This window comes from Leptonotus elevatus, chromosome 10 (assembly GCF_054856555.1).
Source record: "Leptonotus elevatus isolate MCC_2025b chromosome 10, RoL_Lele_1.0, whole genome shotgun sequence".
Lineage (NCBI taxonomy): Eukaryota > Metazoa > Chordata > Actinopteri > Syngnathiformes > Syngnathidae > Leptonotus > Leptonotus elevatus.
In genome coordinates, this window is record NC_141248.1 from 15483043 (window position 1) to 15510907 (window position 27865).

At 38.8% G+C, this 27865-nt stretch overlaps 1 protein-coding gene across 3 annotated transcripts; it reads left to right on the forward strand.

The window, feature by feature from the left end:
• cacna2d2b (calcium channel, voltage-dependent, alpha 2/delta subunit 2b) lies at positions 1–27657 on the forward strand. 3 transcript variants are annotated; one of them, XM_086086741.1, is made up of 38 exons: positions 1–511; positions 4703–4784; positions 7154–7270; positions 7394–7453; positions 9080–9124; positions 10111–10246; positions 10319–10450; positions 10537–10594; positions 10668–10718; positions 11352–11451; positions 11555–11716; positions 12440–12550; positions 12650–12728; positions 12815–12864; positions 12995–13084; positions 14332–14397; positions 14523–14597; positions 14681–14755; positions 14866–14937; positions 15122–15193; positions 16450–16511; positions 16592–16668; positions 16758–16818; positions 16891–16988; positions 17067–17157; positions 17239–17301; positions 17383–17486; positions 17868–17966; positions 18054–18145; positions 18223–18270; positions 18351–18422; positions 20008–20160; positions 20678–20730; positions 21058–21113; positions 22640–22966; positions 23047–23129; positions 23712–23828; positions 23950–27657. In XM_086086741.1, the coding sequence occupies exons 1-37, from the start codon at positions 393–395 to the stop codon at positions 23805–23807; spliced, it is 3387 nt and encodes a 1128-aa protein (XP_085942867.1). In that variant the 5' UTR covers positions 1–392; the 3' UTR covers positions 23808–23828; positions 23950–27657. The 3 variants fall into 3 exon arrangements, with proteins under 3 accessions (XP_085942867.1, XP_085942868.1, XP_085942866.1); XM_086086742.1 differs by having other exon boundaries at positions 22640–22763; positions 22857–22966; positions 23712–27657; XM_086086740.1 differs by having other exon boundaries at positions 23712–27657.
• The last annotated feature ends 208 nt before the right edge of the window (positions 27658–27865 follow it).

Here is a 27865-nt window from a genome sequence, read left to right on the forward strand (position 1 = left end):
TGAACGTGAACGCGCTCTCGTCCGTCCAGGGAGGAGAGGAGAACGTGTGTCGTGGACGCGCCGGCGTGTGCGTGTGCGTTTGAGGAAGAGGAGGAGGAGGAGGAGGTGGTGTGCATGTGGGAGCGGGGAGCAAAGACTCTGCAGTGTCTTGGCAGCTGCATTATACTGTAGTGCATCTCGCAACGCCCGTGATGCCTTCACGGCCAAAGCCTTCTTCCTCCCCCGCGGCCACCCGCGAAGACGCGGAGATGAACTCGCCCGCAAACTGAGCCGGACACCGGTCAGCTCGACAGCCCGGACCCGCTCCTCTCATCTCATCTCCTCCCTTCCTTCCTTCCTTTTTCTTCTTGCTCGCATCCAGCCAGTCGTCGCCCCGCGCATTTGAATGGAAGATGGCGAGGGGCGGGAGGTGTTTCAGCGACGTCCGCTTGCTATCTCTGCAGATCATCTTGATGCTCGGCGGCGCGGCGTGGCCTGGTTCCGATGGGCTCACCTTCCCACAGCAGTACACGTAAGTGGATGACGCCGTGGAGCAACTTTGGAGCTCGTCCGCCTCACTGACCACAAAACACAAGCCTGGCGGTAATTAGGATGTTACGTAATGTGTTCTGCTGCTGATTACAGAAATGTGTGTGCGTGCGTGCGTGTATGAGAGACTGGTTTTGTATTTGAAACATGGACGCATTCAATCAGCCTTTTAATTGCGTTTCCGCCACTTTTAATATACATTAGCAGTGGTTCAAAACGTCATACTCAATTACATATCGCGGCATGAAGTTTCCACTGCTGTACTTGTTAGTTTTTTTTGTGTAATCACAGTCACATTTGGGGGTCCAGACAACCTTTCACTGTCAGTGTCACTGAGTGGCACCTGAACAATAATATATTTTACATGTGTAAGGTGCTGGAAAAGCACGACTGGCTCTTACAATGCTGCCTTAGAAAACGCGTGTGTTGTCCTTTGTTCTTCACATCGATGCTGTGCTTTCTTTGAACTTGTAACCTTTTACCTTTCGCTGGTCCAGTACAGCTGGTCCTCAACTTGAGCATTAATGCCCCCCACCCCCCCCCCCCCCCCCCCCCAGCGGTCTGTAATCAGGCTTTTCTGAGGGAGAAAGGCCAGATGGTCCCCTCATCTCCTGACCAGTCACAGCTGGAGAGCACGGGCATGTTTGTAATTCTAGCTTTTGAACCTTGGGGCTGTGTGAGTGTGTTGATTTCATGATCAATTGAATTATTTCATTTTTTTTCTCCAATTTTTTTCCCCAATTGAATTATTTCACCTTCCTCCTCTTCCGCTTCTTCCACATCAACGCAGATTTTTCTGCTGAGTGCTTGGGAATAGCTTACAAGGCCCTCTAGCCCTGATCTCTCCTTGCAGCAGAGTGGCCACCACACTCAAGAAAAACATCAATTTCCAATTAAGAATGGATATTGCAGCACAGAGGATTAGTTCCTCCTTGTGAAATCCAACTCCTGTTCTGATAGGACGATTAGTTTCTTTCTTTTCTTTTGGCATTTTGGGCAGTGGATATGCTCAGTAAACAGAATTTAGAATTATGATTTTACTCTTATTGATTCAGAATCATTTCATTTCCCCCCAATGATTTCTAAGGCTCATAACATTATCCCATCGTAGTGCTTTTCCACATCGCCACAACGAGGCGCTCTAAACTGGTCATGCCAGCCCAAAGCTCCAGTCCAAATGCCAACTGTCAGTCAAAAGTCAGTCTATTTGCTTTATTTCCCCCCTTCCTTATTTTTCGTCTTTCTCTGCGTAACGTGCACTTGTGGCAGACAATGAGGCACTCTAAAGTAGCCACACGAGGCCGAAGCCCCGGTCCACATAGTCAAATCAGACTTTTTAATTAATTTTTCACTCCATCCTCCATATTCTGCCTTTCACTGCATAACGTGCACTTGTGGCAGACAATGAGGCGCTCTAAAGCAGCCACACGAGCCCGAAGCCCCGGTCCACATAGTCAAGTCAGACTTTTTGATTCATTTTTCGCCCCCCTCCTCCATATTCTGCCTTTCTCTGCATAACGTACACTTGTGGCAGACAATGAGGCACTCTAAAGTCAAAGCCAGAAGCCCCGGTCCACATACGGGCTCTCAAGTCAGGCTTTTTAATAATATTTTTTCCTAACTTCCCCACCATTCTGCCTTTTTTCTGCTTGATGTACGTGCACTTAACAGTCTATGTGAGAACTTAAAACAATGTGCAAATATGAATCAATTTAAAACTAAATATAAAAGTTATGTATTTACGAGATACAGAGGGAATGGGAGGGGGGTAGACAACCACTAAGTGATTAAGAGTGTTGATGATTTGTTGACTACTTATATTTACTATGGTTCGTGTCTTGTGTTTTGTTATTGTTGGCTTTTTGGATCTCGGTTGTACTTTACTAACTTTTCTGTGGATTTATAATGATGAGCTCTCTGATAATTTATTTTATATTATTATTATTATGGAGTGGTTCATTATTAGTTACTTTTGTTATCCTCAGCAAAATATTTTTGTATTTTTCATTTATTTACCATTGATGTAAACTAAGAAAATATGGAGAAGGGACAGGATTTCTTATCTTGCGACTTCTTCTCACTCCCTTTTGAACATGGAAAATCGTTGTTAGGTGCGCTTTGTTGAATTTTGCCTGTTTTGTAGCTATTTTATTTTGTTGTTGTTTGTTTATTGCTATTATAGTTTTTGATTTGTTTTGATCCTTTTTCATGTTCAAATAAACTCAAACTCACTTGTGGCCAACAACGAGGCACTCTAAAGTGGCCACACCAGCAGAAAGGAAAGGAAAGGAAAGAAAGAAAGAGAAAGAAAGAAAGACAAACTGACTAATGCATCGTTTTTAGCAGTTGTCTCCAAGCGTGTATTATATATGATAGTCACTTCACATGGTCTTTATGTTTTTCCGTAGAGACTCATTCAAACAAAAACAACCGTTCTCTATTGCTGTGTTAGGAGGATTACAATGACTGATTCTTATTTTTTAGCCTGACACATTTACAGCTTGGAGACATACATGCACCTCGGAGAAAGTACAAATCGTTGCATCGGAGTCCAATAATTAGCCGCAGTGACAAATTACAGCACCCGAAGGGACAGAAACGGACTTTTATTTCTTCCAGGGCAGAATCGAAGCCGATGCAGTAGACGATGAAACGATTTACATGCGAGCAGAGCTTGACTTAATTAATGAATCATTAGGCAGTGATTAGTTCATCAATATCTGGCAATCGACTGCTGACTTTGCGCTTCATCATTTATTCCTCATTAACGCTGAAGCAGCTGCACTGAACAGTAACTACTCTTTTATTTATTCATAATTGCGTGACCACACTCTTTTTGTGACACACCGCCACCGCGGTATTGACCGTTGCAATTATTTCTTTACTTAAGTTCTTGGCCTTTGAGCAGAGTGCTGACACTGTTCAAACGGTGACAATTACAATGCAAAAGATGTCATAATAACATGTGCAAGGCCATAATGAATTTCTTTGTGACAATTATTTTATTTTATTTCACATTATTTTTTGATGTGGGACTGATATTGCCCTTTGAGCTCAAAATTGAATGTGTGTGTTGATTCTAATGCAGACTTGGACAAAAAAAAAAAAAGAGTTATTAATGAAAATATATTAACATGTGCTTCAATGTGACTGGTTAGTTGTAATCAGAGCCACATACCCAGTTATAAGAGGGTGTGCACACTTGTGCAACCACATTATTAGTTGTTTATTTTTGATTTCCCCTCTTTTTCCAGTTGTTGTACAGGTTATAGGTCACAGTAGTGATGGAAAAGCGAAATATTAATTACATATTCAAATAACGGCCATTTGAGCAGCACTGTTATTGTCATCCGTGGTGTCTTTAGCATGCACACACGCTGTCTGTGAAGAAAGAGAAATAATTAGTACGTACCGAGATCGAGCATTAGCTGTCATAGCAAACTGTGTGAACACTTCCTCATGCCAATTTGCGTGAAAACAGCTGTCATCGAGCCTGTGATTTTCTTTCTTTCTTTCTTTTCTTTCTTTTTGCTATGTTCTAAAAATAAGCTATCAGGCAGAGAAGGCCGATTGCCCGATTTTTTTTTTCCTTCCCCTCTGGTGATATTTTGTAATCGGAAAGCCTTTTTACTTAACAAGCGGGGGGGGGCTAGTGCATTTTTTTATGTCGACATCCAAGTAAAAATATATTTTGATAAGCGTCTCTAATTTTAGAGCTACTGATGCTCTTGGAGGCTCATTTGTTAAATAATGCCTTACGTAAACATCTTTCTTTTCCCAAATGGCCTTCGCGTTGGCAGCCCTCCATTATCACATACAGTCGACTTGCTGTTCTCTCACCGCCACTACTGAACTAATCACTGTTGTTATCGTAACACGCCGCGCCTGCAAAAAAAATGGCATTTTGCAAGCAACAAGAAGAAGAACGTGACAAAAGTGGCAGATGCCACGTTGTACTTCAAATTTACCATTTGTCTGGTTCGCTGCTACAAGATCATCCATTTTGGTCTTTACTTTTTAATGATCCATCATATGGCAAATCTAAGACTTTGGCACGCGTGGAAGCCAAATCGTAATGTGTGAAAGCAAACTCTTTGGTGCGTGCGCGGGTAACAGAGTTATAAGCATGAAGGCAAAAACTGCGTTGCAGTCAGGCTGTGATGTTTATCTGCAGGATAATGCACTGGGCGAGGCGCATCGAACAGGAGATTGACAGAGTCTTTCAGCACATCAGTGGAGCTCAGCAGCTGAAAGGGGTGAGTGTCATACTCGAGCTGGCTTTTCTTTTTATATTCAGCTCTTGCTCGTTCAGGGATACATTAAGGCCACAAGACGCGGTGTGCAAAATAAGTGCAAATCGCAGGTGCGTAATCACGTGACCGCAACCTTTTAGTCTCTTTTCCTTCGGATGTTCTTAGCGGAGCAATAAACAGCCGTTAATATACAACAATAATGTTGCACTTTGCTTGAACAGACAAACATCCTTCGTAAAAGCTTCTGAGTTTTTAAAAATGCAATATTTGATCAATTTTGCATAGACGTTCTCCCCTCCAAAAAAAGAGGAAGAAGAAAAAGGGTTTGCGCGATAACTACTGTGTAGAAGTACACTCACAAATTGTAAAACATCTTATTTAAGGGCCTTTTGCTGTAGAGAATATCACATTTTTGGTTGTAATTGTTAACTTTCACATCTGGTGATGATATGCTGGACAAAAGTGTTGGGACACTGCTGTAACCTTACTGCTTTTTCTTATCAATGCCATTTGTATATTACTCAAACGAACAAACAAAAACCACAAATTACATGTAACTAAACAATTATTTATTGTATTTTTGCTTGTATATAGTTTTTAAACACACAGTGTTGGTAAAGTTACTCAAGATCAGTCATTTTATTCAATTGCAAACAAAAAATGGCTGAATTGATGCAACAAAGGGATATATGTAGTGACTTGTGTATATTTTTTATTTAATTTACTTTATTATTATTATTATTTTTAAATAATTCATGTTCTCTATTATTATTATTTTTAGATGATGTCATTATAATTTATTTACCATATTTCATAAAGTAAAAAAATAAAAAATAAATACATATGTAAAAAAATATATAATGAATTTGCACATTATTGAATGAAAATGCATAAAAATGAATCAATACATTTCAAATTAATGTAACAAATATTGTAGGGCTCATGTAAATACTCGGTGGGCCAAATTATAGTATGGAGTTTGCCGCATAGTTTGCCCACCCATGTTTTAGAGAAAATACGGTCATTGGTTGTGCTGACTTTGACCGTAAGGGAAGCACCAGGCTCAAATTCAGCCTGATTATCATTACATACTGTATTTAGCCCTCTTTAACAGCCTTTGTTGAGCCTTCTTTTGGACTACATGCATGTCACAATGAGACCAAAAAATGCCAAAGAAAAAGCCAAATAGGTCCTGATGTCTGTAATCCATCGCCGATTACTCATCTCATGATGTGGTTCATCTTCTGAAATAAATGTCGTGGAAAGAAAAGCCAAACACTGCCATGAAGCTTCAATTTTCAACGCTAACATGATTTCTTTCAGTGATTATGGTGCAAGACTAAGCTCGTATTTGCTGGCTGAATCCGTATCAAATAATGGCTATATTTAAATTAAACGTTGGTGTCAGCCGGGCTGGAAGAGGCTGTCGTTGTGGATCATTCGAATTGGGGCAAGAGAGGCGTGCCGGGGGAAGATGTGTGCGAGCGTGGGCGCTTGTCCTCTCTGTTTGTGTCACAGCGAGCAGATGGTCAGCCTGCAGCCTGCACCAAAGCCTGGATGCAAGATGCACTTGCTCATTCAAACCACATTCATTCCGACGTGCTCGTGCTGCTGCGGACAATGATGGGGGGGGGGGGGGGGGTGCTTAAGAAACAACCTATTAACTGCGCAAAATTGCTATATTCCATTAACCAGCCAATCACCGATGAGGCTTTAAAGGGGAAGTTACCCCCCCCCCCCAAAAAAAAAGAAAATCTTGACATAATAAGTTCTATGCAGCCCCACCAGTCTAAATATGATATTCTGTTAGTGGAATATGAATTAAGCAGCGAAATCCGGCCGTTTTTTTTTAATCAATATCAGAAGGCGGCCATTTTGCCACTTGCTGTCGAGTGAAAATGACATCACAGTTGCTCAGGTCTCAGGTGAGCTGTGATTGGTCATTGCCTGAGCCCTGAGCAACTGCGATGTCATCTTCAGTCGACAGCAAGTGGCAAAATGGCCGCCGCCTGGATAAAAACGGAGTGGCAACGCAAGATGGCCGCCACACATACGAGTCGTTCCTGTACTGTTGATCAAGATTCCTTGTGATTTGAGCATGTGCAGAACACAAACCCCCAAGTATTCAGGTTAGAAAAGGAGCACCCCAGGGGCCTTATTTGGGCATATTCGGTTTTTGTGAATGATTACATATACATGTTTTTCAAAGGGTTATTGACTGCATGTAAACATAGTTTGTGTGTTATGTATTTGATGGTTCAACATTACGTCTAAATAACAATCCGAAATAGAATCTGTAATGTATTTATAAATAATGGCATATACCATGTGCCGGCGTTGTTGTAATCCCGTCCTGTGAAAATGCTTTGTAGATCTACAATGAAGAAAGAAGACGCTTTAGTCTGGTGAAGAATCAACCCCGAACAATCGTGGAGAAGGTGGCTTCAGATATCGAGAAACTTCTGGCTAAGAAGCGCAAAGCTCTCGAAGTAAGTCGCTTTACGACTTTTGCTCACTGACTTTTAGGCTTTTAAAATCATCGTTTGAAAATATGAAGGGTTTTTTTTTTTTCGATTGGAGATCATCATCATCATTTCTGTGTGTTTCCACAGAGGTTAGCCAGTGAGGCTGAACGGCTCCAGCAAGAGCATCCCTGGCAGGATGGCATCAAGGTCAATTTGATATTTACAGTATATTTTGTGTATTCAGTATATTTGGTTTTAACCTAAAGTCACTAGATTCGGTTTCCACAAGCTAGTCCACTGGTTGTCACACATTTGACAACAAGCAAGTACCACCCAGAAAATTACTTGCGTAGCTCCAAGTACTTAGCACCGAAGTATTTCTAGTCGTGGTTAGAACATTTTCCTAATCTTATAGAATATGTCTAAACTCAATGAAGGCTGGGAAACATTGAATAAGATGTAACATTTTGTACAACAACAAAACTTGCTTCTTTGACGTGGAATTCTACTTATCCATTTTGGCTGCCGTTGCCTGCAAGCATAACATTCAAGAACTCTCGACGATCATTTTTGCAGAATCTCTTCATGTACAGTATCTTTTTATGTGTGACTGACACTCCCCGATGTCTCAAGTCCTGCTGCTGCTAAAAGTCTCAGAACTAAAAAAAAAAAAAAAAAAAAACTTGAGCGCTCAAATGTGGTCCAAAAATAGAAACATATCAGCCTCTGAGACAATGCCATGCTTATTCTAAAGTATGTTAGGGCTCAGAAAGAAAATGACACTAACAGATGGCAAATGCTCCGCCTGAGAACCGATTCATCATGTGCAGCATTAAGCAGCAAACATTCGACGATATAATACTCGAATAATCCCACAATCTCAGTATTATTCCACATTATGTCAAATCAGCTATTCCTCAGTGGTTAGAGCAGGAGATTGTATTGTTTAACTCATTCACTGCCCCCCCCCCAAAAAAAAAGAAAAAAGACTATTAAAAATTAGGCAAGAGGCGATTATTTTTTTTAATTGTAATTAATCGCATGACCTTGTGGTGTGTCCAATTAACTCATTGATGGCTATAGAAGTCAAAAATTCATTTGAACTATTTCGATTAGTTTCACACTTTTTGATTGTGACAACCTAGACATTTTTTTATTGTACATTTAGAACGGATATAAAATGTGTGATTAATTGTGAGTTAACTACTGAAGTCATGCGATTCATTACAATTAAAAAATGTAATCGTCTGATGCCCCTAATTTTTAATAATCTTTCCTGTTCTTTTTTTTATTAGGGGCATCAGGCAAATACATTTTTTGAATTGTAATCAATCACATGACTTTACTATTTAACTCGCGATTAATCACAAATTTCATATCTGTTCTAAATGTACAATAAAAAAATTCTAGGTTTTCATACTCTTGTTAACAAAAGTGGGGAAAAAATGTCAAACTAATAGAAATAGTTCAAATTAATTTTTGACGTTTATAGCCGTCAATGGCAGTGAATGAGTTAAACAGATTCAAGTCCAAGTTCAATTTTATATAATAACCATTGCCCAGTTGTTTAACATCTATTATATTCAATGTCATTTCACATTATTATTCATTTTTTAATATGATGCAATGATATTTAATAATTAATATTTGTCACACAATTCATCTTTCAATATCCTTTATAAGCATGCCACATCATTCCATGTGTATTCGGCAAATGTGAACATTCAGCATTCACGCACAATTTCTCCAAAAATCGCACAAGTCTCGTCCTTTTTGTAGTACTGATATTTAATTATATTTAAGTGCCCTCCATATATCCATGTGTGTTCCCAGGAGCTGGACATGGCCTACTATGACTCTAAGGCAGAGCTGGATCATGTGAGTTATACGTGTGTATTGTGTAATATTGTGGTTGTCGTTTGCAAAATAGAATCATTCTGAGAGGTGTTTCTCATCTTTGGTTAGCTTAGGGGGTGTGGTTCTTGAAATTTTGGCACCAAGTACCAGCTCAGTAACATTTATGCCGTTACAAATAAGGTGTTGGTGGGTTTTATTTAGAGCCGCAAGTTACTGATTTGAAATCATTTAAATCATAAAGTGAATTGCACAAAAAGTGAAGGTACAAATTGTAACTAAATAAATGTTTGAAAATAAACAATCTATTTTAAGGGTTTTTCAAAATGAGGCAGACGTGGTATCATCTTGACTATGATGGGTGACTACCGATACCGGGTGTTTTATTTTAAGGGATCGCTACTCGCGTTGGTGTCCTATACCATTAACGGCCGCCCTCCTGCAGCCATTTTACGATCACGGACTAGAAATGAGAAATTATTATAATAAATGAAAAAGTTGCCATTAATTGTTGCCATTTTTTTTAAACTACAATCATTAAAAATGCATCCACGAGTACATACTCAATTGTAAATATAGTTCAACATTGTTTTAAAACACTATTATGTTTATTGTGTATACTGTGTTTTTATGACTTTGGCGTTGGCTGGAGTGCGCCACCTCGCTGTTTCTTCTTCGGTTGTTGCTTCAGGTCTTTCCAGTGAACTGCTGTCGATTTAGCGGCTCCATAATGGCAAAACACTGCAACTGTATTTAAAAAGCGTTGCCGCCGAGCTCAATCAACACGGCTGGAGCGCTGTGTTGAGCGATATCAGTGGCTCAGGCTGGAGGTGGCGAGCAAATGAAGTGGAGGTGGCCGCCTTGGAATTTTGTACACAGGAAAAACCCTGTAAACACATTGAAAATTAAATGATACCGAACTGTACTTTTAATCCATTTTTTCCCAATAGTTAGAGAAAATTTAAAGTGTCCATTATGCAGCTTGTAAAATATATATATATTTTTTACAGTATTCCATGGATGGAGAGAGTGAAGTGGATAATCCTTCCCACATCAAACTGGAGTTCGTTTACGACCCCAATTTCAAAAACAACGTCAACTACTCCTACACGGCTGTTCAGATTCCCACAGACATTTATAAAGGAGGCAAGTGGAGTTCACGATCTCGGGGTCGGTGTTCCGTATCTGTTGCATTCCAATGTGCGTTTCTCCCCTCAGCGCCGGTTATTCTCAACGAGCTCAACTGGACGCAGGCGCTGGAAAAAGTGTTCATGGAGAACAGTCGGGAGGATCCGTCACTGCTGTGGCAAGCGTTTGGCAGCGCCACCGGGGTGACGCGCTACTACCCGGGTAGATTTTTAACTCGCATGATGTCACGGGTGTGAAATGTAGCCAGTCAGTCAAGCTTTCTGTTTTTTTCTGTGTTTTTTTTGCAGCCACGCCATGGAAAGCTCCTGATAAAATTGACCTGTACGATGTCAGGAGGAGACCATGGTAAATAAATCAACTCGCATTCATTACATTTACAGCAGCTTGGAGGTTTCTACTTTCGTCTTTTCTGCCACAGGTACATCCAGGGTGCTTCCTCCCCTAAAGACATGGTCATTCTGGTCGATGTGTAAGTTATGCATACTATTCTAAAAAAAATTGGAACACATTTTTTTTCATTCTGTGACCGCGCCGGTATTGCAAATCATCTTTCCCCATTGAAATCAATAGAAATGGCATCAATCCGTTAAAAACATTGTTTTTTTAAAGGAAAATCTCACTTTATAATATTGTAATTTATAAGAACATTTTATAATAAAATAAGTAAATAATAGTATGTAAATAAACAGTTTGTGCTCTCTGATGAATTCCTTCTGGCCACCAGTGGGCAGTATAACACAGTCATGCAGGCACAAAAGAAGAAGAGTTTTTACGACTACGTCAAGTGATGTGATTCTTCCTGTATGATGTTTTGTTTGAGAATACACATCCCCCTTTTTTTTTAAGAAGAATTGTTTACCAATTCTTGCTTGTGAAAACATGCATGTTAGGTTAATCCAATGACTCTAAATTAGGTGTGAAAGGTTTTGTATAATGTGACATAATTGGCCAACCAGTCAAAAAGTTAACAAGACTATTTTGACAAAGTAAGAAATAGATATTTGTTTTCATGTCGGCAGTACCGATCCCTAAAAAAAAAAAAATCTGCGTGAAAATGTTGTTAACATGTTGTTGTTGTTGTTGTTGTTTGTTCCTCCACTAGGAGCGGCAGTGTCAGTGGCCTCACACTTAAGCTAATCAAGGCGTCCGTGATGGAGATGCTGGACACTTTGTCTGATGATGACTACGTCAATGTGGCCCGGGTTGGTGTCTGTTCATCATCATCATCATCATCATCATCATCAATATTATTCTAGGGTCCAGTATCTTTTGACCATTTATGTCAACGGCGCTGCTGTGTTTCAGTTCAGCGAGAAGGCAGAGGCAGTGGTTCCTTGCTTTAAACATCTGGTCCAGGCCAACGTGCGCAACAAGAAGATCTTTAAAGAAGCAGTGCAGCAGATGCAGGCCAAAGGCACCACGGACTACAAGTCGGGATTTCATTTTGCCTTCAATCAGCTGCTAAATGCAAGTGAATTAAATTAAATTATTAAAAGTTCAACTGAAAATAGTTTAGGTTTTTTTTTTGTACTTTAAATTATTCTGTACCTACACATACAGAAAATAAATAAAGGGATCATTTTTAATACATTTTATTTGATGAAATTTCATTACAGCAGAGCTTTTAAAAAATCGATTTAGCTTCACTTTTAGACAATAAAATATAATTTGCTGCTATGCACAATGTGAATTTTAGAAACTATTATTGATTTGAAAAAAAAAAGAAAACCAAGTTGTCACATTTTGATTGGTCAACCTGCAAAAAAAATAAAAATAATGCTCCTCAAAGTTAGAAAGTTGCTCCTCATATGAAGCCATTGACTCACAAAACTGCTCTGCAAAGAAAATTTATTATTTCGAGCCTGGAAACCAATTGAAAACTGTCATTTTGTTTCTTTCTCTACATAGCAATGGTCACTTTTTCACTATGCTCACCCCTGATGGATCACATTGTATTAAGGAGACACCAACTGATTAATCGGTTGGCCAATTTAATTGGCTGAAATGAGCTCTTTTAAAATCGGCAAAAATTCAGGCATGAATTTTGCTCTGCCACTGACGTAGATTAGTTCAGTTTGCTGTCTATATTGTTCAATGTTTAAATGGGATGCTTCCACTAAATTGTGGGCTGGTCTTTTAGGGTAAAATGGAGGAAAATCATTTTTTGTGTGTGTTTAAATTCCCCTTCAGAAAACAAACGTCCCACGGGCCAACTGCAATAAAATCATCATGCTTTTCACGGACGGAGGCGAGGACCGAGCTCAGGATGTCTTCATGCAGTACAACTGGCCCAACAAAACGGTCGCTTGCTTTTCATCATTCTTTCTCCGTCACAATTCAATTTGTAGAGGTGAAACATCTGAATGATTTTTGTTTGTTTGTTTGTTTGTTCACACACAGGTTCGAGTTTTCACCTTTTCAGTGGGCCAGCACAACTACGATATCACACCCTTGCAGTGGATCGCATGCACAAATAAAGGTGAGCTCATTCTTTATTTATTTTTTCTACATTGAGTTCAATGTAATCGTCCATCTTACACACGGCATTCCTTGTGCTGTCACCAGGTTACTATTTTGAGATCCGTTCCCTCTGTGCCATAAGGATTAACACGCAGGTGGGTCCCACGACATTTCTTATGATTCATACACCACGCCCCCCCCCCCCCCCCACACACACACACATCTACTAGTCATGTGTCTTCCAAAGCTGCAGCCACTCACATGATTTTTTTTGTGTTCTGTCAGGAGTACTTGGATGTTTTGGGACGCCCCATGGTTCTTGCAGGCGATGAGGCCAAGCAGGTCCAGTGGACTAATGTGTACCAGGATGCTTTGGTGAGCCTGCACAAAACCAACGCAAACACTGTAAAAAAATAACATGCTGGATTTGATTGATATTGATAGAAATACATGCACCCTAACTGTTCATTAGGATGGGGACAGAGCCAAATTAATAGCAAAATTTGTAATTGCCTGTAGAGGCCATAAGGTGGCAGCATAGAGTTTTAACACACTTCCTCGGTCTCCAAACGTACCCGACAAAATTTTGCAAATGCCAAACAGCAGATCACTGCATTGCAGTGAATGTGTCACAATGGTTTCCATCCAAATGTTTCGAAATTTTTACGCAAATTTTGTGAAAATGCGCGACTTATACCCGTATCCATCCGCTCTTCTTTTGCGAATATGCGCTGCGAGATGACGTTGTAGTGACAGAACGTTGGGACAATGGGGAGATTCAGGTGGGAATGTTGGTTTTGACGGACTGAACGGAAGTAGTTTGTTTTGTTGGCTTCCCTCCATTGAGAGCTGATGTTAATAAAGCCATCTAAAATTGCATTAATGTTTTTAACATATCTTACCTTATCATCCGCCATTTATTGCGACTACAAGACGTGCGTGTGACGTAGTATCGGTCAAAACGCGCGACGTGTATCCGGTCTTGTAGTCGCTTATTCGCAAAACCTGTTTCCATCGCCAAAATGCGCATTTTTCTTTTTTCGATACGCTTCAAAAACCATCCCCTCCAAGCGTAAAAACATTTTTGCGAATTTCTGGCGTTTCCATTCTGTTTTCTTTTTCGCAATTCTTGAAAATTCAAAAAAAATTGGTGAATGGAACCCCACCCACTTTGTCTAATATTTTGCCCTCCACTGTAGCTAAATAAGGTTGTTAAGGCACAGATTGTTGATACAGAACGTTATTTGTAATAGTGGGCTAGCATATTTGCTTCACAGTTTATAGGTTGGAAGTTGAAATCCGTGACGTTCTCCCTGCATGTGCTCAAAACATACTCTTAGGTTCATTGAAAACTGAATTGTCCATCAGTGTGAATGGTTGTTATCTTTTATGTGTGACCCACTTCTTGCCCTGGAAATAGGTAGATAAATAGATGTAGGTTTGCCTAATGGTACAGTATGAATGCTGAGTTTATGCTCAAAATGACACTAAACTAATTGTCACACTTAATTGCTTTTTGGTCCACCATTAGCTATCATAAAATTGTGTGAAACGGCTTAAAAATATAAATTTTGTGTGTGATTGTGTGTGTATACTTAGCCTTTGTCTTATGTCCTTTGCAGGGTCTTGGGATGGTCGTAACTGGGACGTTGCCTGTGTTTAATCTCACCATGGATGGAAAACTACAAGTACGCTATTAATATTACAACAATGTGACATCTTCTGTCTTTTTATATTCCCGCATTAAAAAAAAAAGGAAAATGTTGTGCCAATACAACAAATGTGTTGGCTTTGACGTAACTTGCACTTTCAGAACCAGCTGATTTTAGGCGTGATGGGAGTGGACGTGCATCTCGACGAGATCAAGCGCCTGACGCCACAGTACACTGTATGACCATTTCATTCCATCATTTTCATTTCTCATCTTTTTATTCTTCTTCAATTGGACTAAATGTTGTTTTTCCTCATCAGCTCGGGGCCAATGGTTACATATTTGCAATCGACCCAAATGGATATCTTCTGCTTCATCCCAATCTGCTGCCCAAGGTGACGTAGAAGCCGGAAAAAAAAATGCATTTTGAGCAGGATGAGTAAGGCTTTGCAGACACAATTTAATATTCTACCGTTCATTAACAAGCTATTTTTATGTCTCTCAGCTGGTGCATCTCCCGGAACCTGTCACACTGGACTTCTTGGATGCCGAAGTGGAGGACAGCAATAAAGAGGAGGTGAGCACTTAATGCACCAAAAAAAGCCTTCTTTGTTCCTTGCCCTCGTTCAACTTGCGTGTTTTAAGTTGTTGCTGCGCCAGCGAGCTGCCTCAAGATGACACAAACGTTCTGTTCACTTAGCCCAGCGATCACGCTTTTGCTGTATTTGTGCCGATACAAACGTTGGGATTTTGTGTTGCAGATCCGGCGACAGATGATCGATGGCCGACCAGGTGACATGCAGATCAAAACTCTCATCAAGTCAGTTGACGAGGCAAGTAAAATACCTGCTGAGCTAGCTTTGTCTAAAAATAGCAGCACTTCAGTAGAACACAAACTCACAATCTAATGCCGGCTAATAGACTTCTTCACTTTGACTGAATTTAAAAATATGCTTTCGATGATCTATATATCTGCATAAGATTGACAAAGTATTTTGAACTCCTCTCAGAATGTAAATAGTGCGTTTTTTTAATAGGTTGTGCAAGTGTACCTAATGTTGAGCCACAGAAGAAGTGCGGCACATGATAGAACGTAATGACGCATTTATTAAAGTTATTAACAGACAGCTTTACTTCATTTTTCTATTTACAACGGTCGATTACAGTAGAATATATTTATATTTATATTATATATTTAAAAATAATATCAAGTCATTAAATCCCATTGAAATGGATGGAAATGCTATGAATCTGTTCCAGCCGTCCCTGGAAAATGTATTATTTTATTTAATATTATTGTACGCAATCAAAACATTTAAATAATAAATTTATTCATTCAAATGTATTTATTCTGTTCATGCTGTACAGAAGAAGGGGACGGTCTAACAGTCGTTTGAGAATTGTAGTTTATTACATAATTTTCTTAGAAATAAACTGCAAAATGTATTACTCAATACGTAATGACTTTTTATTTATTTATTAAATGCTCCATATGTAAATTAAAACTAAAACGAATTTAAAAACAACATAGAAACCAAACTAAAATGCAACATTTTCGATTTTTTTTATTAGCAAACTTGCTCTTAAAAAAGTTAATTGGATAAAAAAAAAAGACCTCAACTCCTCAGTTCATTGATACAGTACTAATATAATATAAGTTGCTCTACGCAGAGGATAAAGAATATATGAATGTAAGTACTATTATATTGTCCTTCTTCATATTATTTCTGCACCATTTGTGATCAATACATTGCTTAACTTTAAATTATTATATTTTTTTAATGACCGCAAATCTTATTTGGAGTGGCATTAAACGGCTAGGCGTCACTTTTTGTTCGACGAATTGTTCATTATTGTTGTAAAGTGTGTTGAGCAGAGTTCGCCGTCACCATAAATCGCTTGTATCGCAAGTGTCCGCTCTCAAGTCAAAAGAAAAAATCTCATATTTCAAGACGCCACTGTATAACCGACGAGTGGTCATACATTTCTCAGGCTCTGGTTTAAAAACTTGGCTCCAGTCTTCCTGTGTGGAGTTGACATGCTTTCCCCTTGACATGTATTTTATTTTTTATTTTATTTTTTACTGTAGCAATACATTGACGAGGTGTATAGAAGTTACACCTGGACTCCTGTCAATGGGACAGATTACAGGTGAGCTTATTTATTGTATTTTTATGTTATGAACTTGTAATTATAACAATTGAATTTCTCAATTTGAATGTCTCCTCTAGTCTGGGGCTGGTACTGCCTTCTTACAATGAGTACTACATCCAGGCAGACCTCAGTGATGTCATGCTTCAACTTCAATGTAAGTCTCCGAAGGCAACGCCTTATATAAGGTAGCAATAAAAGAATCTTAACGCAAAGATAAAACGTAACACGGTTTGTGCGGCGCAGACATGCAGTCGTTACTGCCGAGCTCCTTTGAGTCTTCAGGACACGTCTTTCTTGCTCCAAGGTGACATTTTACTTCTCGTTTTTAGTTTTAACCTTAAATTAGAGATGCTAACATATTCTGACCTCCACACAGGGAATACTGCAAGCGTCTGCAGCTTTCGGATAACAACACACAATTTTTGCAGAACTTCCTCTCCCTCATGCTGGAAATTTCTCCTGAATCCGATGAGTGTACGAAGCACAATTTATCGCAGGAACATGTGCAAAGAATGTTGATGTTCAAATGTTTGATTTTCCTTTCTTTTTTAGGTGACCACGGGCTCATACAAAACCTGATACTGGACTCTCGGATTATCGGCCAGCTGGCCTCGCGCGTGTGGAAGAACAAGGATCTCAATTCGTGAGCGGGTTACACATGTTGCATGCTAAACAGAGGGTGCGAGGCCCTCATATTGTTGAATAATGACATGCTGTTCTACAGATACGGCTTCCTGGCTGTATTCGCATCCACTGATGGAGGCATAACACGAGTGTTCCCCAACTTGTGAGTTAAAAAACATATATATATATATATATATACATCACACTTTTGGAATAATGAATGCTTCTGTTTTTTTGGATGAAGAGCTGCCGAGTTATGGGATGAGGACCCCGAACCCTTCAATTCAAACTACTACCGAAGGAGCCTTGACAACAAAGGTTACATGTTCCGAGCTCCAACTCGAGACTGTAAGAACATTTACAGATTCCTTTCATGTAGATGTTTATGACTGGATCAAATGTATTATATTAAAAAAAGCCGAATTCTGAATTGTAGCCAGCTAGCTGATGCGGGTCCTGTTGTGTCTACCGCCCCCTAATGGACACGATATGAGTTGAAGTTAAATGTGATCAAGTCAAGATTTGTTGAGTTTGTGTGTCAGGTTATAATTAAATGATCATAATTTTTGCCTACCAACTTGGACAAGTTCCAAAAAGGATAATTGACAAGTTCAACTCAAAACCAGCGATCTCCTCGTATGCAGTGCAGTTTTCCACCACATCAAACTGACCTTAAGTTATTGGCTTCATCAAATATTTGTTGAATCTTGTGTTTTCCTTTTTGAACAGCTTTGGATGACATGTTAGGACCAGAAAATGGCACAGTTGGAATCCTGGTTAGTTCAGCTGTGGAGGTTAATTTAGGAGGCAAACTTCTCAAGCCTGCAGGTAAAAAAATAAACAAATAAAAATAAGCAACGTTTGTGTCTCAAAAGGCTGTTTTGTTTGACCTCTCTGACCTTTTGTGGTTGCTAGTGGTGGGAGTAAAGCTGGACCTGGAAGCATGGGTGGACAAGTTCAAGATCCTTGCCAGCAACGTGTCGGACAGCCGACAAGGCTCGTACAAAGTACACTCAAACTCAAAACGTTCAAATTGACTGTTGCATTACAAATGGCTTGTCTCATCAAACATTTTGTCACGCAGTGCGGACCATCCAGGAGCTGTGAGATGGACTGTGAGGTCAACACTGACGTAAGTGACACCGACATTTGAATGAAGGGTCTGATAGGATCATATTGTCGTAAATATGACCATGTGTCCGTTGTTTCCAGGACCTCCTCTGCTATCTCATTGACGATGGTGGCTTCCTAGTTATGTCTAATCAAAGAGATCACTGGAAAAAGGTCAGTTCAGTATTTCCGTGTAACAGGTTTGAAGGGAAATTATTGCAAAAGCACCAACAATTAGATTAGCACTCTAAAAGCCTATGTAACAGTTACATTTTTTGTTTTTGAACATCTATTCATTTTTATTATTATTTTTTTCATTTAAATATGTCGTACATATTTGTTGCAGTGGCTTAAAATAAAATAAAACCTGTCATTTTTTAATGGTCACTCATAATAAATGTTAGTCATGACAGTAGTGCTCGATAGGAATATTTATTTATTTTTTAGGTTGTAGCCTTCTTGGTGTAAAAAGTTTTAGAACCACTGCTGTAACATATTTTTGTTTGCTGCCTGTTTTGTGTCAGTGCAGTACCACTCTATGGTCTAAAGATGGCAGCAAATGATAATGAATTGACATGATGATTTTGGAAGGAGAAAATCAATTCCTGTTTCCACATTCCCATAATGCGTTCTTTCCACGTTTGCCACTAACGTTCATTGAATATGGTTGCGTACTTGTGCTTTATGCTAATAAACAATACCTCCCACTTTTGCACGTTGACGGCTTTGGAGGATGTAGTACAAGATCGGGGGTGTTTCCCAGTAAAGAAACAAAAACTGGATGAAAGTATAAAATATGTTTCTTTTTAGTCCATGCTAGTGAAAACAATATGTGTGGACCAAATATTTGAAATATGTATGGAAATATTAACTCATTCACTGCCATAAATTCATTTAAAAAAAAGATTATTAAAAATTAGGGGCAAGAGGCGATACATTTTTAAACATTTTTAATTAATCGCATGACTTCACTAGTTAACTCACGATTAATCACACATTTTATATCTGTTCTTCATGTACAATAAAAAATTCTAGGTTTTCACAGTCTTGTAAACAAAATTGGAAAAAAAAGTTACACTAATAGAAATAGTTAAAATGCTTTTTTTACGTTTATAGCCGTCAACGGCAGTGAATGAAGTAAAACAAAAAAAAGAAGAAAGAAAATATGAAAAATTCGGGCCGTCGGGCGATTAAAGTTTTTAATCATAATTAATCGCATGACTTCAGTAGTTAACTCGCGATCGATTACAAATTTCATATCTGTTCTAAATGTACAATAAAAAAATCGAGGTTTTCACAGTCTTGTAAACAAAAGTGGAAAAAAAAGTTAAACTAATAGAAAGTGAATGAGTTAATGAACAGCCATTTGCAGTTACCGCTTCAATGCTTCATGTTAGCATAACAATTAGCCCGTGCTAGCAGCATGATTTAGCTTGGTCTGTCCAAACATACTTTGTTGTTGTTTGTTTGGTTGTTTTCATCTGACAACAAATATATTATTCCGCTAATGACATACTACTGTATTCCGTGCCTGTTCGTTTTGTATATTGTTATGTCTCAACTAATTCATTAGCTAGTCTAGTTAATAAATGTTAGCTAATAATGGGCAGTAACATTTTCTGATACTGTGTGTCATGCAAAAGATACACATTTACGTCTTGTTTTAATATTTTGATCTTGTTATTTTTACCCTCTTTGATCCCCCCCAGTTCAAAATAAAAAGGCACTCTTTCACGGCGTTGTTTTCCTTTACTCACAGATCGGCCTATTTTTCGGGGATGTGGACCCATACTTGATGCACGCCCTCTACAACAACTCCATCTTCAACCGCCGACAGACTTTCCACTTCCAGTCAGTGTGCGAGCCAATCAGCAGCAGCCACACTGGGGCGGCACCTCGCCGCTTCTTTGTGGTAAGATGATGCCTTCTGCGTCTTTTGTCAGGCGCATACAGCATGTTTCAGTATTTGTGTTTTTGTTTTTTTTTCCCGTGTAAACTAATCCTTAGCCGTTCACAGAAAAACTCATCTAGTCACATTTTTGTGCACTTTCTGTAATGCCGTAATATGCCACAAGATGCCAGCAAAGCTCTATTTAAAAAGGAACGTGGCAAGAAAATTACAGTATAGTTGAAGTCATTTATTTTGACTGAGTTAACATGTGGGGAGGAGCTAAGTTTAAAAAGTTAGCACCCGTAAGCCATTTTTTTAATATACATATATTTAGGTATTATAATTAAAGTGTTATGGAATAATTTTTAGGTTGATTAAAAAAAAAAAAAAATCTATTCACATCAAGGCTTGTTTCCTTTTTATTGGGCACAACTGTCTTTAAAAGGCCCTTGATTTGTTATCAACATATTGAATGTTCCTAAACTAATGAATTACAAATTGCGAACCGCCTCAGTTAACTCCTTGATGCTTTCTGCAGCCATCCATCGCCGACATCCTCAGCTTGGCTTGGTGGACGTCCACGGTGGCCTGGTGAGACTTCATTTCAGTTGATGATGTCATTGTTAGCCCACAAAGGCTCAATTACAACACAGTGGAAAGGTGGCCTTGCTCAAGGGCACCTCAACCGGTAGTTGCCATTTTACAGGATTTACGATGAGCTGCACAATTTGCTGCACTTTGACCTCAAGTGACCCGTCAGCATGCTGCTTGCCCTTTAAAGCAATCTCAAACGTGTCAGCTGCCTCTCAGTGTCTGTCGGACTCTCATCTATTTTCAGCTCAACGTTATGCAAAACTCTTCATTGTAAACTTTTTATTTTGACTTTTTTAACAAGGCGTAATGTGATCTCTTCTTCAGGTCTTTGATCCAGCAGCTAATGTACGGACTGGTACACATCAGCTGGATCCAACAAGGTGTGTGTGTGTGTGTGTTTTTACCAAAACAATCTGGCTGGACACAAGAAGTCATGTTAACATTGAAACGCTTTTTTTTTATTTATTGTGTTGACGCACAACGGCCACAACATTCGATACACATGCCAACTGAGAATCAGAATCATGTTTCTTAGTCAATAAACACGGAATTCGCCTCTGGTAGTTGGGCCTGCTTTAGTACTAAATAGCATAAAAGCTGTATCAAAAATTCTAAGATTTTTTGTTTTTATTGACACAAAGGTGTTAATTTATGCATCAATGTTTTACTGTGGTTGTAGTTTGCAGTCATGTGCAACTGTAGCACATCATAATGAGTCACTGCGAATAAATAGAAAACTGACGCACATGGCAGAGTTACAGACTTTACTCTGCCAAATACAGTAGCAATAGAGGTAGATATTGTTTTTTATTTTATTTTATTTTTTTAATGGATAGTAGCAAAATGGGGAGAAATGTGCCTTCTCTGGACATGGTTTTATGATATTGTATAGATAGATAGTTGTCTGGCATGGCTCTCAGCAAGAAGGTTGTAGTTTCCATCTGAGTTCTTTCTTTCTTTCTTTATTTCCTTCCTTCTTTCTTTCTTTAAAAAACAAATCAATTGTGTTAAATACAAAAAGGCTGTTTTTATTTACCCAAATATTTATAAAAGAGGAGATGTTGAAGCTGTAATTATAATACCGCTTTTTTATTTTTTTTGCTTTCTCATTTAGTACGATTCAGAATCGATTTTAAATGTCCCAAAATCGATTTTATTTAAATTATTTTATACTGTCTCGCCTTTGTGTGTGCCTTAATTTGGAGCGCTGTTCATGTTGTACCCGGTTTGGCCACTGAGGGGCAATGTGGTTCCACGCGGTCTAATACACTGTTAAGTTGTAGCCACATTAGAGAGTAGAAGGAAAAAGTCACGATCAAGTTATTCCAGTAAAAGTTGTTGTTTTTTTCAGCGTGGAGCCGTTCTTTTGAGTGATAAAAGTGCCGCGAGTAGCGAGCTAATTAGCATTAGCGTGTCAGACTGGAGTAGATCATTACAATTTCTTGCACATCTATAGATTGAAGCAAAAATCATTGTCAATCAAATCATTTTGAGTCAAAAATCGTTCTTAATCGAAAATCAATTCTGAATCGAATCGAATCGTGAGACATTCAAAGTTTCCCACCCCGACTAATATCAGTCCAGGCCTAGTCCAAAGTAAGGTGTGTTTACCCGCTGAGCCATCCAACCGCCACCAACTATTTCTAAGAATGTTACATTAAATTTACTTCAACTTTAAGACACAAACATGTCGACCATCTTCAGCTCTTCAAATCCGATCTTCAACCCAATCTGCTGGGTCAATAATCAACCCAATGTTGGGCAACCTGCTCAAAATCCACAGCTACCCTGTGAGTGGGTTAGAAAAAAACAAAAACAGAATTGTTTTAATGTGCATTTTAACAGTCTGTTAAAAGTACCTCGCCGGCCGAATTTCTCATGACGTTAAGTTGTGTCTTCCTTCCAGACGACATCTTCATCGAAGGCTTTGAGATAAAGGCGAGCAGCTGCGTGACCATCCAAAGCCAGTTCTTCTTCACCAACACCACCAACTCGTACAACGTGCTGCAGGATTGCGGCAACTGCTCGCGGTGTGTTTTTCACTTCACCTCCCTTGCAATGCGTGCCGCCATATCTCGTGCGCTGCGCGCATTGCTGCATCCTCTCTCTTCCTCTCCCGTCAGGCTGTTCCACGCCAAGCGGATAGAAAACACCAACCTCCTCTTTGTGGTGGCCGAGACTCTCCCCTGCAGCTCCTGTGAGATTGAGAGACTGAGCCAAGTCAGGACGGAGTGTATCCTTTCTCACTCGCACACGCACACACATAGCGACACGTTAGCATTGGAATTGGTCTCCTCAACTTACAGCTCTCAGTCCAGGAGGAGAATCCTTGTGAGGTACTGAGCAACGCACGATATCGGAGAGGTCCGACAAGCTGCCTTGACTTCAGTGCCTTAGTGAGTAGAAACACAACAAAAACGATGCCGCTGTCCACATGCTTATTATGTACTGTACGAAAAACCTTACAAGAACCAATAAGCGTGTGTATAACATGAGTAGTATTTTGATGTTGATTAATCAATTATTTAATTATTAATATTAATTAATAATTATATATATATATATATATATATATATTAGGGGTGTGTTCAATACGTATCATGATTCATAGGTCTCGATTCGATACCGATTAATCCCGAAACAAATCTATAAATTGATTATTGCGCAATTATTATTATTTTTTTTACTGCATTTAACAAACAGGTTGCAGTCTGTTTCATGTTTGAACAGTACTGAAATGAAATATTAAGGCTTAATGTTCCATTAATAATGAATCCTAATCCTAAATAGGACGTTTTGGGGAAAAAAATTGATGTTTAAAAATCGATTCGGCCGCATATCGAATCGATTCGAGAATTGCGCGCTGTAATATCGCAATTTTTTCTAACACCTCTAATATATATATATATATATATATATATATATATATATATATATATATATAAAATGGCTAAATTAATATTTGATGTTGATTGCAGGAAAATACTTCCGAGTGTGGACGGGCACATTTTGTGCAGCCGTCCATGGCCGTCCTTCTTGTCCTGCAGCTCATTCTGCCTTTCTTTCACCACTGACACGTGCCACTTACATGGAAGGTCAGGTACCCAAAGCAAGTGTCTCTTCTTCTGGATCAACTTTCTGTCTTTTAAAATTTTTATTCTTTATTTTTTTATTTTTTTTGTGGCTCACTAGCCATTTGAATTACTCCTTTAACAGGACAACAAACAAACAAGCACTCGACTGGAACGCTTGTCAATTTGGGGCCAAAGAGATGATGCTGGAATTCTTTGTCATTTCTTCCCTTCTGGAACGTAACAGCGCGTAACTGCTATGAATTGATTCTGTCTGTGCCAAGGTGGTATCAAAGGTTTTCACGGTACACTGAAATGAATGCGGATATGTTGTCTGAAGTTGGGAATTATATATAATATAGCTCAATTACGACAAACGGCACACTTCTTTTTTTTTTTTTTTGCGGCCTTTTCGTCACATTGAAGTTCTTTGACCGACGAGAACAAAAAATCTTGATCACCGGCCACATTATGACATGTTTACAACCTCTCGGTGACATTCTAACATTTACAAAGCAAGCATTTTTAAATAAACAACTGCTTATTTGTATTACGGGACCACACATATCAGTGACCAAATATTTAGGATGAAATGATCTTGAAGTGCTTCCATTCCGAAAAACCATTAAAGCACACGAGCTTTGGCAAAGTCAAGACAATTAGTATTGAATGTTATGGTCATTAATGTGGGTTCAAACTAATGTAACAGTGTTCAGTGCAATAAATGCAATGATAGTTTGTACTTTTATTCACAATCCAGTTTCGATTTTAGTGCAGTGATTGATCGAAGTGTTTCGTAAAGAACCAACTCAATTTAAAACAAAAGCAGCAGGACTTTGAATGAGTTGTTGAACAATTCCAAATGCTTCTGTGCTATTCCGCACGGACGCAATCATGCAATCGCGTTTGCTTCTTGTCTGGGGAATGTAGCTTCTGAGCAGCTTTCTGTGTCCTCACTGTTAACATTTTGAGATGACTTTTCGTTTTTTGAAAGTGACTCATCCCTGTGGCACGCCGTTTCAGTATGGCAGCAATATCCATTTGATGTAAGTCACGAGCAAGTTTCATCAAAAAAGTGCAATAAGTATCACAGGAATTTGCATGACCCGTTATAAATTGAAGTTGTTCTATTTTAGTCCACTAGGTGCTGCTGATGTACAAATCAGCTTGCACTTGTCCTCAAACCGAATACAGGAGAAATGTATTCGTGCACTGCCAGACCTAGAATCTTCCTATGCTGGCCTACATTTACAATTAAAGCAAATTCAAAGAAAGCTGTCAATGTGGAGTAAATGTTTTTGACTGACAATGCTAACATATTAGCATTTTTTCTCAAAACGCTGCAGGGTATGGGGTGGCACGTGCGCATATGGGGAAAAAAAAATGCACTGCAGACATAATAACAAATAATACAAATATAACGTATTGGTATAATGTTGGCCAAATGATAGAAAAAAAATAATACAAAATTTTGTATGCGCAGGTCAATACCCTTGTGACATTACGGGAAAAAATGCTATATTATTAGCATTTCGCCTACAAGTATGTTCAGAAGTATTTTCAAATACATTTGAACGTACTTGCTAGCTGCTTGAGATTTAGCATTTGTTCATTATGCCACGGAGCGTCGAACTGCCAATTTGGAGTAAAGATTTTTGACCGATGAGGCTAAATGCTAACATATTAGCCTTTGTTCCCATAATGCCGCGGTTTATTGGCTTGCGCATGCGCATACTCCATGGCATTATGGGGGGGAAATGCCAAATGGTAATCATGCACTGCATAAATAATAATCAATCATAACAAATACTAATAAACGATGTTAACTTAGTTAATTTTATAACCTATGCCAAATGCTAAAAACAAAATAGCATTTTTTATGCGCAGGTCAATGCCCTGTGCCATTATGGAGAAACATGCTAAGTTTTTAGCATTTTGCCTACAAATATGAATTAGAAGTATTTATTTATAATAACAAGTACATTTGAATGTATTTGCATACATTCAAATGTACTTGTTAGCTGCTAAAAATTAGCATTTGTTACCATTATGCCATGTCATATTGACTTCAAAGGAAGCGTCGTTTTTGACTGACAAAGCTAAATGCTAACATATTAGCATTTTTCCCATAATGCCGCAGGGTATGGTTTGTGCATGCGCATACCCTGTTGCATTATGGGGAAACATGCCAAATGGCAATCATGCATTGCAGACATAATAATAATAAGAAAATCATAAAAAATAAAATTAAACATTTACTTACTTAATTTTTGAACATATTTAAATAATGTAGGCCAAATGCTTCAAAAAAAAAATTTTTTTTTAGGTGATCATGCGCAATTCAACACCCCGTGGTATAGTGCGGGAAAAATGCTACAGTTTCAGCATTTAACCTACAAGTGCATTCAAACATATTTGCAGATATTTATAATATATTTGCCAGTCAAAAATATTTACTCCAAATTGGCATTCCCACGCTTTCGTAGTCGTCCCTCATTTTGTCACTTCTGTTCCATTAAATTCTTGCCAGCGAGTTGATGGAGCTTAATTGATGTTGTACAAAATGACATCACTCGATAACATACCACAAATGTTTCCTCACTCACTCACATGTCACCATCTGAGTATTTTTTTTTTTAGGACTAAATAATCCTACAGTAGAATGCTGTTGTCTTTTTCCTTCGTCTGCCAGATGATTATTAATTTTTTTGTCAGCCTGCAGTGCCTTGTGGCACTCCCTTTTGGATGTTACATTGACGTTCATCCTGCATCCCGCAGGCCATGCGAAGGTTGCAGCGGACAAACAAGTGTACAAATGAACTCTCCATTAAAGAGCAGAGCACAGTTGAACACACCCGATGGTTAAATGTTTGTGGAGGCGTGACCCAGTCTGGTCGGGCCTTCGAAGTGAGCTTTGGTACATTTCTAGCACCTTTTGGCGTCTTTTCCGCCCCGGATGTTTGTTTGCCTACTGTTGTGCATCTTTGCTGCCCCCCCCCCCCCCCCCCCCCAGCATGGTCGGGAGAGGTATGCCAGGAACATTGCTTTCAAAAGAAATACGAACCGCTTTCAAATGAGGTCTTCAAAACAACACTGCTGTACATTGAGCAAAAGTGTTGATACGCCACAAAGTATTAAGGTCAGTGTTGTAATTTTTGTTTTCAATGACCGGTATTTATTTGCATGATGTTTTGGAACACTTTTGTGTACATAGTTGAATAGATATGAAACATTCCTCTTTGGGGATATCTTGTGGAAATGATTGAGGAACAAAGTTTGACTTCAGTGAAGCCGAGAACACTTTTATGCCTTTGTTTGTTCATGCTGGAAGTTTGAAGCAGAAAAGGCGATGACACATTTCATTTATGTAGGAGAAAAGTTACAAAAAAAAAAGAAGGCAGGAGCATGTAAGGGATCTTATTAATGAATTTCTTAACGAAATTGTTGTATTTGTTGCTTATTTGTTTTATAATGTATACTTATTTTATCTTTGTATTTGTATATTTGAAACGGAACGGTATTGAATGTGTATGACGCTTACGTGGGCACAGCAAACAATTCACAAGAAGATCCAGAAATAAAAATGACAATATATTGACAGTTTATGTCTAGGGAAAGAATGTCTCAATGTTTTTTGCACTAACTTTGCTCTTCATTTGGCTTACGTTGTCCCCGAGTGGCGATCGTTGTTCCGCTCTTTGTGCCAACCTCTCGTCATGCCGCCTCATTTTTGTATGCAAAGCAGTCTGCAGAATACAACAAGCTGAACTTTGTAAACATTTTGTCAATCACCTTACAAATGGATATTTCAATGTTTATATCTTTGGTGATTAAATGCTCTTGATATTTTGCAGCTCTGTGTCTTTGTTTCTAGCAGTGATTGCAAATAAATAAATAAATACATGTACATATATAATAGGGGTGTGAATTGCCTAGTACTTGCGATTCGATTCGTATCACGATTCATAGGTCACGATTCGATTCGATTAATCCCGATCTGAATCTATTAATCGGTTTTTGCGATTTTATTTTTTTATAGCTCAAATTTAGAAAATACTAAT

Coding starts and splice junctions, on each gene's coding strand:
- cacna2d2b (XM_086086740.1), top strand. CDS start 393: ATGGCGAGGGGCGGGAGGTGTTTCAGCGACGTCCGCTTGCTATCTCTG. Junction 10,451..10,536: donor GGTGACGCGCTACTACCCGG/GTAGATTTTTAA, acceptor TTTTTTTTGCAG/CCACGCCATGGAAAGCTCCT. Junction 12,729..12,814: donor GATCGCATGCACAAATAAAG/GTGAGCTCATTC, acceptor TGCTGTCACCAG/GTTACTATTTTGAGATCCGT.